Raw genomic sequence first — 20,103 nt, 5'->3', positions numbered from 1 at the left:
ATCTTTTATTTTCCAGTAATTTCATTGAACGAGCATTAAATAGGCTCTCTAGCGAGCGCAAGCTTAGCCACGAACAAATTCTTCCAACCACTTAAAGGATAAATGGGCCCACTAGTTTTCCGAAGGGCACAGGCACACACAGACTATACCTTCGAGGCCACCAGCCGCATTAGGCTATCGGTTCAAATAGTTTTGTATACATCTTCTTTGTGTTCACGAAAATAAAAGTTCGATTGATTGATTGATTGATTGATTGATTGATTGATTGATTGATTGATTGATTGATTGATTGATTGATTGATTGATTGATTGATTGATTGATTGATTGATTGATCGATCGATCGATCGATCGTTCGGGTTTACATCGAAAACTTATAGGAAAAGAATAGTAACCCGGTCCCGGTCAGCTCACCGCGCGCCGAATCGAACGCAGTGACGTCAAAAGCTTGTCGCGCCTAACCGATGCAGTCAGGTGGGAAAGCGTTCTTGCGCTGTGTCAGTCGGAAGCAGCAACCACTGGCGTTTAATTTCGAGTCTTCCGCAAGAGACGTTTGTTCTCACTAAACAGGTCTTTGTTCATTCTTTTTCTTTTTTTTTTTGCAGGCGAACAGTTTTTGCCTCTAACTATATATGGCAAGGTGCGATATGCGACGGTGGATCTTGGCAAATGTGCGTCACTCCTGCAGGATGAGCGCGCGTTGCGCAAGTCTGTTCACGAGAGCCCGATTTCCGCCAGGCGGGAAAGAATGCTGAACTAAACTTTCGAAGCGAATATATGGGTTTGCAAATCGCGGCCATTGAAATAAAGAACAGATATATATATATATATATATATATATATATATATATATATATATATATATATATATATATATATTGCTGTGTTCGCCAGACGTCGAAGAGTTGGATTTCTACCCAGATAAGTCCAATGGAACTCGATAGGTTATGTTGGAAACCGATTTGTGAAAAAGAAAAAAAAAACTTACTGACGTAAGGGTGAACTACGAACGGGAATGGGAGTGGGGATACCTTAGTCGGAATCGAAGGGAGTATGGGGCGACTTGGTGTCCGTTTATGTTTCTTTGGCTCTTCCAAGGTCTGAGACCCGGCGAGTTGGTGTATCCACGTTGCGTCTATAACAGGCAACGCCGACTATAGTCCGGTCTGTTCCTCGCTCTTCGTCTGTACACATCGTGTATAACCACCGTGGAATCTGAGCGAACACTGAATTTTCGAGCAGTCCCTGTGTAGTCGGTAACCGACATATCATACTGTGTTGATCGCTTATATAGTGACAGTATGGTGTGCAAATCCTAATACCAGCAGGAATGGAACGGGGACCATTTGCAGCATCCAAATTGTAATTGGAATGTAATGGGAATAGGCAGCTAGCTAGCCCTGCTCCGCAACAGTGACACAGGGCACTCTCTCCCCCTTCTCCCTCCCCCAGCGTAGGGTAGCCAACCAGACTCTTGACTGGTTAACATCCCTGCCTTCCTTATCTCTCTCTCTCTCTCTCTCTCTCTCTCTGTCACTAAATAAATGAGACACGCAAGCGCGTTGCATGCTGCAGTTGTGACGGCGCGCAGAAAGGTGTATACGCCGAATTCCTTTCGCGTAACGCGTGTGTTCGCGAAGCAACAATCCGGAATGTCCCGTTTCAGTTCGCTCTCATGCGCGTGACATGTTCAGAAAAAATGTGCATGCGTTTCTATTATGTTGTTTGTCTTGGCTCAGCTGAAAGATAAGCGTCGAGCGAGTCCATAAAGGACGAGTTCAGTGACTGAGTAAAAATAATTGCGAGATTTTTTTTTCTTTTGGGGGGGGGGGGGGAGGCGTGGCTAGGACATTTCTTGATATATCTGCTCTTCACTAGTGCTTCCTTCTCTTGTTTTTTTAAGTTTGTTTATTTCGAACGTCTTCATGTGATGCCCTAGTTGTCCGTTCTGTTAGCAGATTCATGCGTTATTTCATCTGCTTCGCTCTTCTTGTTGGTTGACATGAACTCTCTCTCTCTCTCTCTCTCTCTCTCATATATATAACTGATTATGTAGAGAGCATGGTGTCTCCATATGGACCTGACTTGCTTTTGAATGTTCTGAGCAGTGACGACAAGATAAATATCTTGAGCATTACGCGGATCCAATGTACCTTTAAACCTCTTAATTAAATTATGTGGCTTTACGTAACAAACCGCAATCTGATTATGAGGCGCGCCGTAGCGGGGACACCGGATTAATTTTGACCACCTGGTTTTCTTAAACGTGCACCTAAATCTAAGTACACGGCCGTTTTTGCATTTTGCCCCCATCGAAATGCGGCCGTCGTGGCCGGGACTTGATCCCACGACCTCGTCCGTGGCAGCCCAACACCATAGCCACTAAGCAACCACGGCGGGTGCTTAAACCTTTGCTAACAACAATGTTTTAAGGCACTTTAGTGTAATGCTAAGCAGTATTATTTTGAGGGGTGCGCATATAACCAGGTACGACGAGAATATCGCGACGTGTTGCTCTCTATTACTGCTATTAGGCAGTCCTTTTCTTTTTTCTTGCATCAGAAGGACCCTGAGTATACAGTAATAACCGTCGCATCTATAGTTCTAACAAATATTAAGAACAAAGAAAAAAACAAATAACCAGAAAGCACGCCTTCGTGCATAGCGTTCGGTGCAAGCGTTTCCAGGTAAAGCTTACGGTTGCTTAAGTAGCAATTGCCGGGAAGCGTGAGAAGCAGTCCTTTAATGAGAAGCAGTCCTTCAGTGCTGTCGAGTTTTCCTCTTAAAGCCGGAGCTTAAGCGTCTCCCAGATTTTTTACCATTCTTTTCACGACATGACACGTTCACCTTTAAGAATAGTCAATATATATGTTAATCAAATTTTCTCGTTGTGACGAGTGGCCTGATATCGCTTAATTCATGCTACACGTCAAAAATATTCTTCTGCATTGTTTGCGCCGTGTTTCCAGAAAAATACATAAATTTCGGAGGCCTTAATTAGTTCATGACTGAAAGGGACGGTGAGCCCAATCGTGGTTCACTTCCAGCTATCGCGTGACGACCATTTTTTGGCCGGCGTTATCAATACTAGCCCGCGATATGTTCCACGCATCTGGCGACCACATATATCACTTCCTTCTGATATGTAATTTCGCTTGACACGTAACTTCTTTATTAAAAGCTTAGTTACTGACTTAGGTGACACACAATAGAGATCAACAGTTGTCGAAAAAAGAAGCCTCAGTCAGGAGCCAACGTTTCGACAGGGTGACTTTTGTCATCCTTGATACGCTCGAGTGTGTCCGTTTTGCGGTGACCCCTTTATCTTGCTTGCGTCGATTTCGACAGTAAAGGGAAATACTTTAGATACGAGGCTGTACTGCAAGAGTACTGATTCGGAATCCTCTCCACTATAGTGCGGAAACTTCACGGAGTCGTCGCTACCTGCATTTTGCTTTAGCGTTGTTTTCCGGTGTAACAGCCACCGCTGTTGTTAAGTGTCCAAACTGAAATTCCGTAACTGCAGTTTACGAATTAGCTTAACCTAAACGTTTTAATTGGCCTCACGTTAGGCTTCAGACGATAGCATACGAGGACTCAATCCGCGTTGACTTCATTAGTGGTGCTTTCGTTGAACGTTCCCTTCCTTCATATTTTAAAGATTAAGCGATTTATATGTGATCTTATCCTAAAGAGACTGCTTTAAAAAAACGCATAGTTTAAATGTACAAACCGAGATCCCAAGGTTCAAGAACCGTAGGCGTGCCGCACCTCCCGTCAAAGTAAAAAAGAAAGAAAATAGAAAAAGAAGGGAGGTGTTTAGTGATGTAAACTTTACAAATTCTTTATTCCAAAACGAAATAGCACAAAGATATCAACGGGAGATTTCTGGAGAGATTTTATTTACAGGAAAGGCAGTGAGGTCGACACATCCGCAAGAAGTATAACAGTGCTATCACACAGATACAAAACGGGCATAAACTGCACCTGAAATAACGATTTCAGTTCGCATATAAACAGGTCCAGATGTTTAGTTGTCATTCCAAGTAATTCTGACAAAAAAAAAAAAGAAAACGTATATGTCTGAAGCAGAGTAGAGTTTGTGAATAGACGTCTGAGTAGACAAGCTGGGCACTCGTCGCCCTCGCTCGAATGTCGTTTGCCTCATTAGAGGCGTTTGTCTCGCGGTTTATCGCGCCGACCGCGATCTCGTTCTGCCCCACAGACAAGAGGCCATTAGCTCTGTCTTATCTGAGCACACGGACAAGGCGATCTGCCCGGGTTTCGCGACGAGGCGACGTTGCACTACTACCCCTCCGCGTGTCCATGTCAGCCGGCAATGACGCTGACACGTGGGCTTTGAATGGCTCTTTTTCTCTCCAATCAGTTCCGTTCTCACGACGTCGGTATTGTTTTGAATCCGGAACTAACCGAACACACGCGCACACAATCACGCACACACCCAAAGAAATGGAGGACGTAGTTGCTTACGGCGCTACGGATTTGTCGCTGGTCTTGTGACAACGTGCGTACGGGAAATAAAAAAAATGACGTGTGCGTTTAGACTATGAAGTTATCAGATTGTCAGGTTATCAGATTAAAAGAAGATAAATGTGCGGGTCTCGATCTTTTAGTTCGCGAATATCTTTCTCTGGGACCCGCCTCCCTTGGGCATTGTCAAAAGAGTGCTAGCTCAGTCACAGAATTAATTTTTTTTTTTCAAAAGAATTTTCTAGTTAAACTTGCTATTTTCGACCTGAATCTCGGCCAATCACCCATAGCGTGTATGCGCCACTGGTAGAGGACAAAGAAACCGACAGGACAGACTCTAAGATAATTTCGCACGCTCTGATGGACAAATTTATCAGGGAGTTCAGTTGGACTCAATAAGGAATTCCTGGATGGTTGAGCAAATATACTTGTGAATTAGTCTTATTGTTAATTCTTAGTGATTGTTACTTGCTTACTAACTGATTGACTCTTGCTGTTGTTAATCCTCTCATTTTAAAACGTGATTTCACCTTTCAACAGCAATTACTTAGGAGCAAACCTGAAACCTTATTTCGGATTGTAACTTGGAATGATCCACCCATTTCTTGGCCAATCGCTCATAGTGGGTATGCCACGTTTTCGCTGGAAACCTCAACAGTATCAGCACCATGGGCATTGTTGGACTCGAAGCTTCTTTAATGCAGAGCTTGTCATGTCAATGATAAATATGTTAACGTCACGTAATGTTGCGCTAACGTAGATAATATGCTGTTGTGCTGATGCTATGTTGATGGGCTGCGCGTGATGACATTGCTTGTGTTCAAGCAACATTCGAGAGTAAATTAGTTTGACCTCTTCAATCCTTGAACGAAATGAATGGTCGCCGCTGCTTCACGTTCGATGATCGATTGCACCTCCAAATCGAAACGTTTGTATACATGTCTTTTAGGGTCGCGTTGGAATAACCCGAACGCCAGTCGTGACACGTATACCAGTGTCATTACGCAAGTGCTTGCTCTTCAAACTTTTCCACACTGACGTCGTAACTGTAATTCGCGCTTGCCTTTCAGCGCCTCAGCACCCCCTGCACCCCCTCCCCCCTGCACACGTGCACACACAACCACACACTACGTCATCTCTGCGAGACACCGATATCAAACCCGAAGCAAAATGTAAAGAAAAGCTATAGGTTGTACGAATCGCGTGACCTGAGAGAACGTTGAATTTTCGAAGTAAAGCGACTCCATCTTGCTGTTTCTCCTCTGCAAAGAACGTCTATACAACGAAATGACCTGTATAGCGAAGCAGTTATTATTCTCCGGTTCTATTGTGATCTGTGCGGTGCGCTATACCTTTACAACGAAGTGACGTGTATAGCGAACGACTGCGCAGGCCCGAAGCACGTCTTTATAAAGGCGTTCGACTGCATCTAACAGAATTTTCGCAAAGCCCTCCTCCTTTCCGTAGCTTCCAAACTTGGAGTGCGCGCGATTTGCCTTTCGCCCGGCAGCCTCACCATCTGCAAACATTTGCGCGGGCGCAATTCTTCCGCGAGAGCCAGCTGTGCAATAGCGTTCCCTTTGTTGAGCGGATTTCGTTCGAAGCAGCGGCCGGATCGCGCTGTGTGTGTGTGCGTCTCTATTCTAGTTCTATAGTCGTGATGTAATTAAGTCAGCTGACGGCTGCTAAATGAGGGGAAATAAAAGAGGCAAAGTAATAGGCATGCCGGACGGCTATTACAAATCAAAACGTCAAACTGGACGGACGGGAGAAGGTCGCGCGACAGTTGGAAATGGGCAGTGTGTCGCGAGGGTAAAGCGTCCATTCTTTTTTTCGACTTCCAGCTGAGCAAGGCTGGCTGAAATATATTATACTGCCGGTTCTTTTAATATTATTTCTGTCGCCCACATTTTGTCTCATCGCTTTATTTTTCGTTTTCTTCCACGGTTACCAAAGGCAACACATAGCCTCCCATTTCTTGTGTTCTATCCGCTCTTTCATTGTCTCCCTCCCACCCCTCCTCCATGCTTCCTTATGTAGCCGTATTCCATGCGCAGGATAGCAGTTCGTCTCTGCGCTCAGAGTTGTGTGTTGTCGTTCTTGCCATATGTCTCATCTACAAGGCGTTCAATGTAACGCAACTATAGGTCAAGGACACAGACGAGGTCAAAGACACAGCGCGGTGTACGTATGTCCATGTTGCACTACATTATGTGCGTTCCGATTCTGGCCAGGATTGGAGACTGTCTACGGTTAACGGCTTCGGGTTCAAGTAATAGGACGAATCTGCAAGACGTTCCCGCGACTTGACGCCACCTCGTGCCGACACACACACACAAAAAAATAAAAATATAAATAAAGACAACTCTTAAAAGCAGATATTATCGATGTATCATAGCTTGTTCTTCTTGTGCGAACCTATGGAAAACGCAACGTAGCTTACATCGAGCGCACAAGAAAGCAGGACTGCGTTTTCTTGTGACAGACTATATACCTTCCAGTTGAGTTTCCAATCATTCTGCTCAGCCACAATCTTGTTTCGGCAGCAAAAAAAAAAAAAAAAAAAGCCTGCATGTTCTTGTTGTGGTCGTTGTTTTCACTTCGATGCTACGCTAAGCTGTCTTTTTTTTTCTTTTTGTCGGCTTCGTAAGTTCTATAGCACGCTCTATAGTATGATGCCACTATAGCCAGCATTGCAACGAGACATTATGTGGCCGCTGTCCGGACGCTCAGCTGTCCTTATGTAGACGCGTCTATACGGCGAGTATAGAAACACAGCCATTGAACGCATTCGTCCCGTGACAGCTCATAAGCGACGTCTGTTAGACGAAGACTGCGAAAATACAGTGAAGCGTGTTTTATTGTCATTGTATTCGTCTACGTTGCGCTGAAGCTAACGTTGTACAAAATGCCACCAACTCTCCCAACAAAGTGTACGTTCTACTGTACGAGATTTCTGGCGTTTCTTTTCTTTCTTCTTATTTTTTAGCCTTAAGGAAGCATATTCAAAAAGGCACCTGTAGTTTATAGGACAAATTCGCTTCTTGAGCTGGATTACTCAAAAGGGTGGACATTACTCGCACAGAAATCGAAATGCATCATTGACTAACATACACATTGTTTCACTAATACACTTATGAAAAACTTCGGACACATTAAACGATTTTATTATAGCACCATTTTACTGTGCGTGTACTGTAAACATTCGTTATAACAAAATCCCATTATTTTCTCTTCATTGAACTTTTTCACAGTGCTTTTGTATATGTATAATTAATTAAATAATTAATTAATTAATTAACTATTTATTTATTTATTTATTTATTTATTTATTTATTTATTTATTTATTTATTTATAGCTAATGTGTTTGCATATACGGAGGACGTACGGCGTCTGGGTTTGCACGTTCTGCGAATGTAATAAGTCTTTATTTGCATACACACGGTGGTCTCACGCGGTGGCCGCGTGCAAAAGTCGAGATGACATGGCGAAGTGGTTATCTTGCCAAAGCTGGCACCTCCGGGCCGGAAGATATGCGATAAGCCGATTGGTATAACGACAGGTCGATTGCCAGAGCAGGCGAAAGCGAGATGCGCTCTCTCTCTCTCTGGCCAATCTTACCCACACGCTATACCGTGTGTGCGATACAGACAATTGGAGTACGTTTCGATAGCCCGCGCATTGTATCGGTCAACTCCGTGATTCAGCGTTAAGGAATTCTGACTTGTCTCTCCCCTTTTTTTTCTTGCTGCGCTGGCTGCGGGTTCCGTGGAGGCGACACGTCACGGCGAAAACAATCGGCTTACATCCCGTCCTGGCAAAATTAGTGCGGGCCATATCAGCCAACACCACCTATAGATAGCACAAGGCCTGTTCACTCCGATCCATGACGTCATATGCTACCGGCCGGAAATTTCCATTGCCAAGGCTGGCGTGACGAAAGCGGTGACGTCGAAGTCATCGCGGCTTACTCGGGAGCATACCCACTAGATTCTATGGCAGTCGGGCCAGTAGCATGACGTCACGGATGGGAGTGAACGGGCCTTGTGCTATCTAGGTGGTGTTGCATCAACGCAATCCTGGTACAGAAGTCTATGCTTGGTGGGAAACGTCCTCTAATTTCCACAAATTAACATTGCGTCAGCACGTGCCCGGTGTGCCCCCACCCTACCCCCGCGCTACGCCACTGGATGCATGGCATTGATGCAGCCCGATTTGCAACCACATGATGCGTATTTCAGGCGTATTTTCGGCGCGGTGTTTCCCGTTGCCGGAGCCCAGCTGATCATGGCCGAAATATGCGTGATGCGAGGTATCTGTTTTAATCAGTCCACATGGAACACGTTGCCGCAGTGATAACAGAGCAATCTGTGCGGCAGTGTGAAGTCGACGCCTGGCGGCGTGCGCACACTGGAAACACACCGGAGATAAGCATCATGTGGGTATACGATTTGATTGGACGTAAACACGACCGAGCACGATTTTATGTCCTTGTGGCACGTAGACTTCACGCTCTCCCACTTAATGACAGGCATAGATGTTCTTGTATATGATTACCTATATATACACAAGAAAAAGCGGTCCTGCGTCTCTGTTTGAAGCACGCGAATGCTTGTTAGTGGGTTTGGTTTGGTTTGGTGCCTGTAGACACAGCACAACCCACTACGGGGGATTGGCCATGAATCGGGTGGCAGTGGGTCGAAAAAGAATAAATACCTAAATAGGACCTTTTTTTTTTTATACTGAAAATGACATATTAAATGAATTCTAATCGTTAATAATTTTCATGCTATTGACACTCGGATTGTCATCTTTCTCGGAAAACCAACCTTGAAAACGCTTCCTGCGATCAGCGTTCCGCATATCACAATAGATTTGTGCAAAATTATCTTCTTTTCTCTGTTATTACGTAACGATATATATATTTTAATTAGTGCATAAGCACTCTATCGCTCTGCAGTGTACAGTTATATTGAACGTGGCAAGTAATGGAGTTGCAGGAAGGACGAAGAGAACCACGCCCACTGTTTTCGATTCACTCTGGTGTGATGACCCGTTTCACTATGAAGACCGTGCGATATTACGTCTTCCCCAGCAAAGCAGTTTTATTTCCTCTAAAATTTATCTACTCATCTTGAGCAAACCGGCCAATTCTTGGCCGATCCCCTACAGGTGGTATATGTGCCATTTGTGCAGAGGACCAACAAGGACAACAAAAACTGGCCGTCGGTTTCGATCGCATGTTGCACTGTTCTTCATTCACATGTTATGCTATATGTATAATACGTGAGTTAAACCAAGACACTTTGCGAAGACCTGATTCAGAGAAATTGTTGTTTGCGCAGCCGTGCCCGTGTTTCAGGTCAAACATACACGTCAAAGACAAACGGGACAACTTACCGTATTTGAATTGACTTGTCCAGCGCAGGACACAACACGGACGACAGAGAAACACCCACGAACAGCGCTTTTAACCTATACCGTATCCCGGCGTTCCCACTATGTCGATGCGACCCCCCCCCCCCTTTTTTTTTTAAATACGCATCGAAAGTTGCGCCAGATTTCCCCAGTATTGTTATCGGAAACTCTATGGTCTCCAAAATGGCCTTGGAGACCGGACAGCGCGAGGCTATATATATATCTCGGAGGTCATGGTTCGAAAGCGAAGCTGACGACGTCGCCGAAGCGCGCGCTCTGATGGTAGACGTATGTATATACGTCATCGTGACGTATAATTACGTGCCTGCCTCCACTGCAGTGAGGACGAGGGAAGCCGCGAAGAAAGCAGCGGCAAACCGACGCCTGTCAACCACCGCTCACACTTTCTGCAAGCGCAAACAATGAGCACTGCACCGTACCGCTTTCCGCGTGCGACAACACCGTTGACTCACCTCCCGAAGATGGCTTAGGAAGGTCCGTAGACAGTAGTCTACTTAATACCTGTATTCATTAGTTTCAAAGCAGTCTGGGCGCCTTTAATGAAATTGAAGAAAAATAAAAAGAAGCCTAGCGGCTATGGTGTTGCACTGCTAAGCATGAAGTCGCCGGATCGAATTCCCGCCGCGGCGACCTCATTTCGATGGGGGCGAAATGCAAAAAAACGCCCGTGCATCGTGCATTCGGGGCACGTTAAAGGTCCCCTCCTGGTGGTCAAAATTAATTCGGAGTCCCCCGCTGCGACGTGCCTCATAACAGGCCTAACCGTAGTTTTGGCACGTACAACCCTAGAATTCAATTCAGTAAGTGTAAGAGCTCTACAAGACGTCTATATTTGGAAGAAAAGGGGCCGATGCGGAGTCTAAGCAATTTATAAGAAATATGTATGCTTTCTCTATAACAAATTGGAAGATGCTCTATGTAGAGCGTTTTATAGATTGCTCCGAGTTCTCAAGCGCGTTTTTTCTCTTTTTTTTCCTGTTGTGTATTAGTCAAGCTACATAGAGTCTATATAGACAACACATATTAAAAGTTAACATAGTGTAACAAGCACACAGTGTCGTTGAAACTCTGAGAACCTTGTACTACCAGTCCAGTGATCGCTGGCGTCGTGAAGCGTTGGGAACATGTGGCATACGCGTAAGCATCTGTTTCTCTAAGGAGTTCGACATTGTTATGAAATATGAGTAGATTATTCGATTACAGGCGCGCTGTACAGCTGGGCTCTCAGCAAGATAGATCTTATAGAAGAGCAAGATAGAAGATAGAAGTCCAGATCATTTGCTGCGCTGTTTAGCATATAAATAATGAGGACGTTGTAACTTAAAATAAGTATGTGGGGGAGGACTAACAGTTTCGACCACGCGAGATTTTCTTTGATGCCGAGCTCCAAAATCTCTGGGTACGCGGGCGCTTTTGCTTGCACCCCGTCCATCGAAATGCAGCCGCCGCAGCCGCGAGTCGAACCCACGACCTCGCGCTCAGCAGAAGACAGGGATTGTGGTCCCGGAAGTTATGAAACTTCTTCGCGAGGCAACGAGGAGAAAGGAAGCGTCGCATGCTTGGGATTAAAAGAGCACTGAATGCCGCATCATGACAACATGCGGCGATTAATCACTGCTGATAAGAAAGCTTTCCGTGAATAAATCAATTGTTCCCGAACCTCTGTACCAACCAAAGTAATTCCACATGACTTTGTCTTGTTAGTCAAATCAAAATCCGCTCATGAAATAGCAGAACTGCCGAACATTCCAAATCAAGCGCTCTGGTTATTGTACTTATATCATCACGTGCTGAATCCTGAACTTAAACGCTGGAGAGAATTCTGCCCGCAGGCGATGAAACTGGCGAGCAACTCATAATTCCAAAGTTCACGTACACCTTCCGGACAGACACCGTAGACACTTCGGTCAGCTCATAGAACGTCTCAATAGACGTGACGCAGATAGGCGGTCGCGTATTTATATAGTTTACATAGGTGTTCCGTGGTTCAACCTTCTGGCACGACGCGCGACTTTCGTCACGCATCGACAGCGCTTACGTTATGCCTTACATCGTCTCATTCCACACGTCGATGTCACCCCGTGGTGCGACGACTCTTTTTTCGCATGTGTTGCCTACGCGCCGCAGCGAATTTCAGCCGGTGAGAAAGTCGCGATTAGGTTAGCTCGTTTTTTTTTTTTGCTTTTTTGTTCGTTTCTTTTTTCGTCTACTTAGCGGGTAACGGAAGGAAAGTCAAACATTGCGTCCGCACCGCGCCGGCGCGCACGCCGCGGTTTCATAAACGGCGCGTCGCGCGTGCGCAGTGACGCGCGCGCAGCAGCCGCCGCGCCGCGTCGCGGCCGTCTGCTAAAGCGGAAAGTGGGAGTTGCCACACGCATGCGCGTTTGCCACACCCTGCGGACGGCCATTTTGTACGAAGTTGTCACCGTGAGCGCGGAGGGTGATACGCCGCTGTGGGAATACGTTCTTTTTTTCTTCGTCGTCGGTAAGTGACGGTTGGTTAGTTCTTTTTTTGGGCCAGGGCTCGCGACTCGAGCCGCGAAAGTGGCCGCGCACCCGCGACTGTTCCGACGCAGCCGGGGCCTCGTCGGCGAGTGAGGCACCGACACCGGCGCGCGCCGAGGAACCGCTCGGGGCGAAGTTTTTTTGTACGCGACATGACGTGGTTGGGCCAACTGCGTTCTGATGCCGTCCCCGTTTCCGGGTGTTTTTCTCGAGAAATTTGCCCCGTTTCGGTGGTACGAGTGTCCGCAACTGTCCCGAAACGTGTCTGCCGAAGTTTCGCGTCGAGTCAAACGGCTGCCAGCGCGTAATTTCCGCATAAATTGGGAGAGATGCTGCATTCCCCCTGCAGCTCGGAGGTCTAGCCTCGTCAGCGCGTATACAAAAAACCGGTTGCTTCTAACCAGCCGTTAAGCGACGAACCCCGGAGTGTCCTTTTCTTGCTACCTGTTTTCGTGTTTCGTTCAGAATGGCTTGCTTGGCGTGGTGACAAGAATTTTCGTGTTTCTTTTTGCCCGGGAAGGAATAGTTACACCGACTCGGCCTTAATTCTTGCCGGAGGCTTGTAAGCGGCTGCTGCTTGGAAGGCATGTGAGCCCAATACATGCGCTTTGTTAGTGGTAGCCCTGCTCTAGACTCGTCGCCTGTGTGAAATATAACTGCTTTGGGTTTGCGTCCGGAGCGCATTGTACGTTCTGTCGCGACCCTGCGGGCTTGTTTGGGTGCCGGTTGGCGACGGTCATAGGCGGTGCGTCCGTTCCGGCGGACCGTCGTCCTGTAGTGAACACGGTTTTGGGCGCGAATGACGTAATGGTGCCGGTCGCTCGCAACTTGTTGAGCGGGCCGTATACAGGTGCCGTCATCGTGGACCGGCGGGGCTTCTGACTTCACAGAAACATGTTACAGGCTTCGGTTAATTGAACGTTTTTATCCTCGTTTACGAAAGGCGCCGTGGTCAAGGTCATGCCGAATCGTGTTAAATAAAAACAGAAAACGCTGGCGCACTCGACAGGATATTCCAATTCCGGCGAGTTCTTTTCCCCCAGCCCTGCCGGTGCGAGTCGCGTGTGCGAGATTAAACCGGTGTAAACCAGAAGGGGGCAATGAAGGGAAAGAACTTGAGATGTTCGGGATTGAAAAGCTTGTTTGAACGACGGGGATTCTTTACGGCGGTGCCTGTCGTCCAACGAAATATGCACAGTTGTGCCTTTTGTGTGCGGCTGTTTCCATATTCGCTGCGAGCTGTATCAGATGGTGCGGCGCGCACAGGGGGGTTTTCCTGGCTTGGGCAATGACTGCTTGCATTCGATCCGCAAGAAAGCAATGCGCACCTTGCTTTTGTCGCCGTTACTGTTCCATATACGCCCGCTATTGTAAAACAAGGTTTACGTAAAGCCCATCGCCACCGCGGTACTCGATGCAGTTTCGTTTTCACTCGCTGTTAGCCATTGTATCAGAGCCGGTACTCCAATTAATGTCCTGTATAGCGTGCCTATCTACGCATTTGGTTCGTACATACATTCTCTATTGGGTGTCCGCCCATGTTACTGGCTCGTGAACCGTACCATTTGCCAAGCGATGCGTGATTCATAGTTCAGGTGTGTCGCTGTGCTTGTAATGTGTGCTGAAGCGAGAGTTCTTAATTCAAACTTACGTGCGGCAACTCTTGTTTCAGAAATTACCCCCTTTTTTCTGCCAGTGGACAGCAGGCAACTAAAGCAAGATGCCGAAACCGGTGAGTCCGCTGAAATGCGCCTGTTACTTTCTGCGGGAACTAAGCTTTAGCGTTAAGGCTTTCCACAATATCTGCAATGTTTTTCTTTACTTTCTGGCTACTAAATCTGCACTTACACCCTGCGAGCGTGACACAATGTTCCTTGAAATGCTGCAGTGTTCCTGCTGTTTTTGACACGACGCCTTTTGTTTTTACCTCACGCAAGAACGATCATGTATTCCAGGGAACAAACAACTTGCATGAGCGGTGCAAATGCCTGGTGGAGTGGCCTTGACTAGTTTGCTGTGACCAGCACTACTTTGTCAATAGTGGTACTTGTCAGAGCTATTGAGTTTAAGGGCTGTCAAACATGGAATACAATTATCAGTACTTGTAGTGAACTTTTGTTTGTGGTGGCTCATAACGTGAACAGCCTTTGGGCAGTGGTACACGCTGCTCGTGGTGCTTATTCTCCAGACCTGGCACTTAATAACACAAACTACCCGCAGAATGTGAAGGATGTGGGAATTCTAATGGTAGTGCCTTGTTTATACCTTAGTAGCAATTTCTATGACAGGGTGGATGTCTCAATTTTCCCTTAAACTGATCAAGGAAGCTAAACCTTGGCTGTATTGCTGAAGCTCGTAGCAAAGCTCTTCTATGCTGAGGTTGTGTGTAGGTCTCATTGTTGTCGTTACAATTAACATATTGTTTTTGGTCCTATCGTCCAATGCACTTTCACAGAATAGTTGAATATGCTTCTGTCACAATTATGGGCTGTCAAGGAATGTGTAAAAATTAGTTTTGTTCAAAAGTGCCCTGCAGACTGCATTGAAAGCGACTCAAGGTGGTGGAATGGTCCTATGTGCATTTGATAGTTAGTGATTATAATTATAGAATAACTAAATCTTGATTTAGTGTGCTGTCACTTGTGTCGCATTAAAATAATTGAATCACTTGCTCTCAAAACACATGCGTAAGTTATTGGTTGCAAGGAAAAACTATTCCTGCATCGTATGCCGACGGATCATGGCAAGTTGAACTTCTTGTCATAGTAGTGCTTTTAATAAAGTGGTATTTAGCTATATTCTGCACAGCCGAGTGAAGTTGTGCGACTGAAGCAGAAAGCTACACTTAACTGTGGGTTAATATCCGCATTTTCCTTGCCGCTGTGAACAGGACTGGCAAAAACGTGATTACACAAATGTGTACAACATAGCTGAAGGAAATGTCTGCATTTCATCCCAATTTGTATGGATTCTTGTAGATACTAGTTTAGAGTACTGTCTGCCTGAATCACAAGCGTCGCTGCCAGGCAGCTGCTTCCTCAGCGGGGCCCAGCTGCATCACTGACAGCTGTGCACATCCTTGACCTGCACTTCCGCACGTTTTTGTGCCATGCATCCACACCTGTTTTTAAAGATGAATGGAAAGTGTACTTTTGCTTGCATTCTTGAACCGGAAGTGCTTGTTTTTTTAAAGGTAAACGTGCGGGTGACCACAATGGACGCGGAACTAGAGTTCGCGATCCAGGCGAGCACCACTGGGAAGCAGCTCTTTGATCAGGTGAGATCTTATTTAGAACTAATGGTGGACGAGTGGTTTACTTTGTACGGGGACTTGCATGTTTTGTTAAATGCTGTTGTGGCAGGAAATTTTAGAAAGGTAGGTAGTTTACATTTGTTCTGCTGATGCATGCTGCAGTGTTTCAGAATCAGCTTCTGCCTTAAACATTGTTCCATTGATTGTAGTTCTTTGGGAAATTAAGTTTAACAATAAGGTGCACTCCTGTCCCGCGACCTTGAGTGGGTGGTTTATACTTGCCACACTGTGCTTGTCTGCTGTAAGTTCATAACATGGTGGCAGCAGAGCTGTTGCGAGAGTCTTGCGAAGCTGCCTTTTTAGTGTGCAGTATGTATTGCTATAAGAAACTGTACAACTTGCCTGCTTGCATAAACATTTCAGCAGCAATCCAACTTTCACACCTTCATTATTACCTCATCCCCCCTCCCCCCAAAGGGCCATGTAATACAAGGTTGCTTAGAGCGCCAATAGAACACATGTACCAGGCACATGCCAGTTGTGGTGTTCGCCCCAACATCAGATGCAGTTCTTCAGGCTGGTTGAACACTGTAGTTTTGGTGTGAAATTTTTTTTGCTTAATTAAAATTTTAGACTCCTAATGGGAACTGAATTTGGTTTCATGTGATGGTCGGCTCGGAGAAAACAAACAAATCGCTTGGACATGCAAACTTGCTTCTGCCAAATATTGCCATGGCTATTTGCGACCATGGCTTTGGCATTGGCTTTGGCACTGCACTGCTAAGTCCAAGGGCCAGGAATGAAATTTCAGCCATGGTGGCTGCGTTTCGACGGAGGTGAAATGCAAAACTGCCAGTGTACCATGTATTAGATGCACTATATAACCGCACAAACGACAACGGACGAAAAAGGAAACGCGCAGGACAAGCGGCTACATACTGCATTCCAATATCGGCCACCAACTAGCCTGCCTCTCCCTGTTAAACATTAGATGCACATTAAAGAACCCCAGGTCGTCGCAATTAATCCGGAGTCCCAAGCTATGCCATGCCTTATAATCGTATCATGGGTTTGGCACTTAAATCCCCAGAATTTAAAATTCAATTTTATGGCTGGGCTTAAGCCTGTGTGTTTTGTGTAGCTGACCGAGCACTGTTCTAACTATGGCCTTGTAAGAACTCCCCCATCGTAATGCTGTGGTTAGCCTATGAAGGTGCCAAGGAGAAATGTTCAGTCATACTGAAAGGTTATGCTCCTGAAATTGCAATGTATGTTGTCTTTGCCGTGAACAATGCATGATGTGCCAGAAAGGACAGAAAAATGACTGGTAGTGTGCTGTCCTATTGAAATTCGCACTAGCTTGTATGGCAGCAGTTGCTCAAGGCTTGCAGATTGTCTGCAGTAAAAAGAAAAAAGCAATTGCATTTCAAAATAAGGCACTTAACCTGGCAACTTTTGTGGAAGCTTTCTGCACAAAAAGAACCAAAATAATTTATAGTACTAGTATGAAAGTCAGGATGCTGCACTGATCTTATTGGCACCATACCCTCTGCATAAAATTCAAAGGTAATGTCAGTTCTTTTGAAGGTGTTGATTTGCATATTGTAGTAAGCCCAGTGATACTTGATGTGTGAAGGTATTTTCGAAAGAAAACTTATGATTTTCATGCATGTTTGTTTTGAGACAGCTTATTGTGCTACCTGCTGTGGTTGCTCAGTGGCTATGGTGTCGGGCTGCTGAGCACGATGTCGCGGGATCGAACCTCGGCCGCGGCGGCCGGATTTCGATGGGGGCTAAATGTGAAAACACCCGTGTACTTAGATTTATGTGCACGTTTAAAGAACCCCAGGTGGTTGAAATTTCCAGAGTCCTTCACTACGGCGTCCCTCATAATCAGAAAGTGGTTTTAGCGCATAATGGTTTTAGCGCATAAAACGCCATAATTAAAAAAAAAATTATTGTGCTGCTTGATACACATGTTGGAAACCAGAGTGTGTATTTGGTGGTACACTGCAATGTCCAATCTTTGCATACAACTAATGCCTTTAAGTTTTAATGCCATGACGAGTACAAAATGCAAAAACACATGTGTACCACCCGTCAGGTGCACGTTAAAGAGCCCCATGTCATCAGGATTAATTGCTAGCCCCGAACTACGGTATGCCTCATAATCAGGTCATGGTTGTGGCACATCAAACTCCAGAATTGAATTTAAAGGTATTTCTGTCTTTGTTGCACAACACATGAATAGCATTTGATGTTTTTTTTTTGGCATTGGGTTGGTTTGTGTCAATAGATTATCCAGTTGACTACATATGAAACTTCAGTTACAAGATTTCTTTGTTTTGCAGGTGGTGAAGACAATAGGCCTTCGAGAGATCTGGTTTTTTGGCCTCCAGTACACTGATAACAAGGGCTACATCACATGGCTCAAGCTGAACAAAAAGGTAAACTCAGCCTCAACTCTGACGGCGTGTGATCGGAAAGCAGTTACGCAGTTAGTGTGAATGAGAAAGTTTTCTGTAGCCATGAATCACATCGCCTAAGTTACATTTTTGTCTGTTAACTTGTCTCATGCCTGGTGTTAAACAGAATCATTTGAAGGCAAAGAATCTTGCCAACTTCTGTTCCCACTGTAACTTCCCTGGTGGCCTGGCATTCCACTCCTGACTGCCGTAGCTACATTCCATGGAGGGCGGCATGGAAAAATGATCATGTGCTGAGATTCTGAGAACCTGGGCGGGCCAAATTATTCCTGATCCCTCAGCCATGTCATTTTCCATAGCTGCAGTGGAATTTTTGGGGGGGGAAATAAATGCTGTCAGTTACAAGCACTTCATTAGTTAAGCATTCGCTATCAAATTCTTTGCCAGGTGCTCAGTCAAGACGTGAAGAAGGAAAACCCCTTGCTCTTCAAATTCCGTGCCAAATTCTACCCAGAAGACGTTGCAGAGGAACTGATCCAAGAAATCACCCAGGTAAGACATTTGATCTCGTTTGTCTCGTTGGCACAACATCGTCCACCTACAATGTATCGAACCTGCTTTGAGAACACGTTGCGAGCCTGGCATTAGCCTATGTGCGCCCAATGTTGTTGCAATAAGTGGGAAGTAATATTGCCACACTTTGTGCGCAAACCATGATGGCTTAGTGGCTAGGGCGGCGTACTGCCGAGCGCTGGGTCGTTGAATTCCGACTGGTAGCAGCCGTATTCCAATGGAAGCGGAATGCAAAAACTAATGCACTGAGGTTTACATGATAGTGAGGAACTACAAGTGGTCAACATTAGTGAGAAAGTGCCCCCTCATTTTAAGGCAGAGTTCGTACACCTCCTTTAAGTTCTTGAAAAACCATTGAAATTTGAGATTCAAGGGCCCTTAATAAAAACCCCTTGAAAATAAATGTGCTCCTTGAAACATTCTAAATAACAAACTTCGCATAGGGGCTATGCTATGGACACTTTCTATTGGGAAACAAACAGTATTTTTCATTCTATGTGTAGAAATAAGGTTTGTTTTCCCCTCCAGAATTTCGGCCTTTATCATCCTTGAAATCCTTGTCCTTCGAGTTTGCACCGAATCGGCATGAACCCTGTAAAGGTTCTTGGCACAGTTTCACTTGTCTGACCACTAGGGAGGGAGAGAGAGAGACGGAGATAAAACATCTTTATTGAAAAGTCCCTGCTAGGTTTGAAAGGGCAACAGGGGGCCTGGGAGGCTGGTACAGTAAAGCTTCCCTCTCCATTGGACTCGGGCCAGGCCTTGAACCGTACTGGCGTCCTCCGCCAGCCGGACAGCCCAGAGCTGGTCTTCTGGGCATTTGCTGAGCAGTATAGCCTCCCACTGTGCAGGGATATTTATTTTAGCATTGTGGTTTATGCCGTGTATGATATTGTTTGGAGCTGACGGGCATACCCATGTAATGTGATAGTGGTCTGCACGAGGTGTATTGCACGTCTTACAGTGTGACGAGTGTGGTTCTGGGTGTTTTTGGTGCATGAGTAGTGGTGCAGGGAAGGTGCTTGTTTGTATAAGTCTCCACATAGTAGCTTGTTTAACCAGGGAACATGTCAACATTTTGTTGCCGTTACAAATGCGCTAACTTCCCGAACTATGCAAATGTGCATCGAAAGCGATGTCGAAAGCGATGTGATAGAATATGTTGAAGTGGAGGAGGGCACCAAGGCAATGCACCATTTTAGAATATCAGTGAACAGAAAGTGAAATGGTACAACCATCGAATTTATTGAAAACATTATTTTGCAGCCAACTTTTTGTTTTAAAAGCTGCTCCTACTTTTAGAGGAAGAAGGTTTGGTGAGCCTATGAAATACTGAGGCTGGTGGCGATGCCATCTTAACCCTTTACTGCACAATTTTTTGCTTCCTCAAAATATTATTCATGGAGTTGTAGGGAAG

The 20,103-nt window shown here is 45.6% G+C and overlaps 1 protein-coding gene across 4 annotated transcripts in view; it reads left to right on the top strand.

The window, feature by feature from the left end:
- The window catches only part of Moe (moesin), a 145,421-nt gene that overhangs the window by 100,374 nt on the left and 24,944 nt on the right, over positions 1-20,103 (top strand). For 2 of the 4 annotated variants that reach the window (XM_050171770.3, XM_050171768.3), the window contains exons 1-5: positions 12,306-12,414; positions 14,107-14,166; positions 15,628-15,711; positions 18,039-18,134; positions 18,561-18,665. In XM_050171770.3, coding sequence (XP_050027727.1) covers positions 14,155-14,166; positions 15,628-15,711; positions 18,039-18,134; positions 18,561-18,665 — 297 coding nt within the window. In that variant the 5' untranslated portion in view covers positions 12,306-12,414; positions 14,107-14,154. Of the gene's footprint in view, positions 1-12,305; positions 12,415-14,106; positions 14,167-15,627; positions 15,712-18,038; positions 18,135-18,560; positions 18,666-20,103 lie in introns of those variants that run through there. The other 2 variants (XM_050171769.3, XM_055066616.2) reach the window with 1 other exon arrangement.

Source organism: Dermacentor andersoni, chromosome 6 (assembly GCF_023375885.2).
Source record: "Dermacentor andersoni chromosome 6, qqDerAnde1_hic_scaffold, whole genome shotgun sequence".
NCBI lineage: Eukaryota > Metazoa > Arthropoda > Arachnida > Ixodida > Ixodidae > Dermacentor > Dermacentor andersoni.
This window is presented reverse-complemented; position numbering and strand designations above follow the sequence as displayed.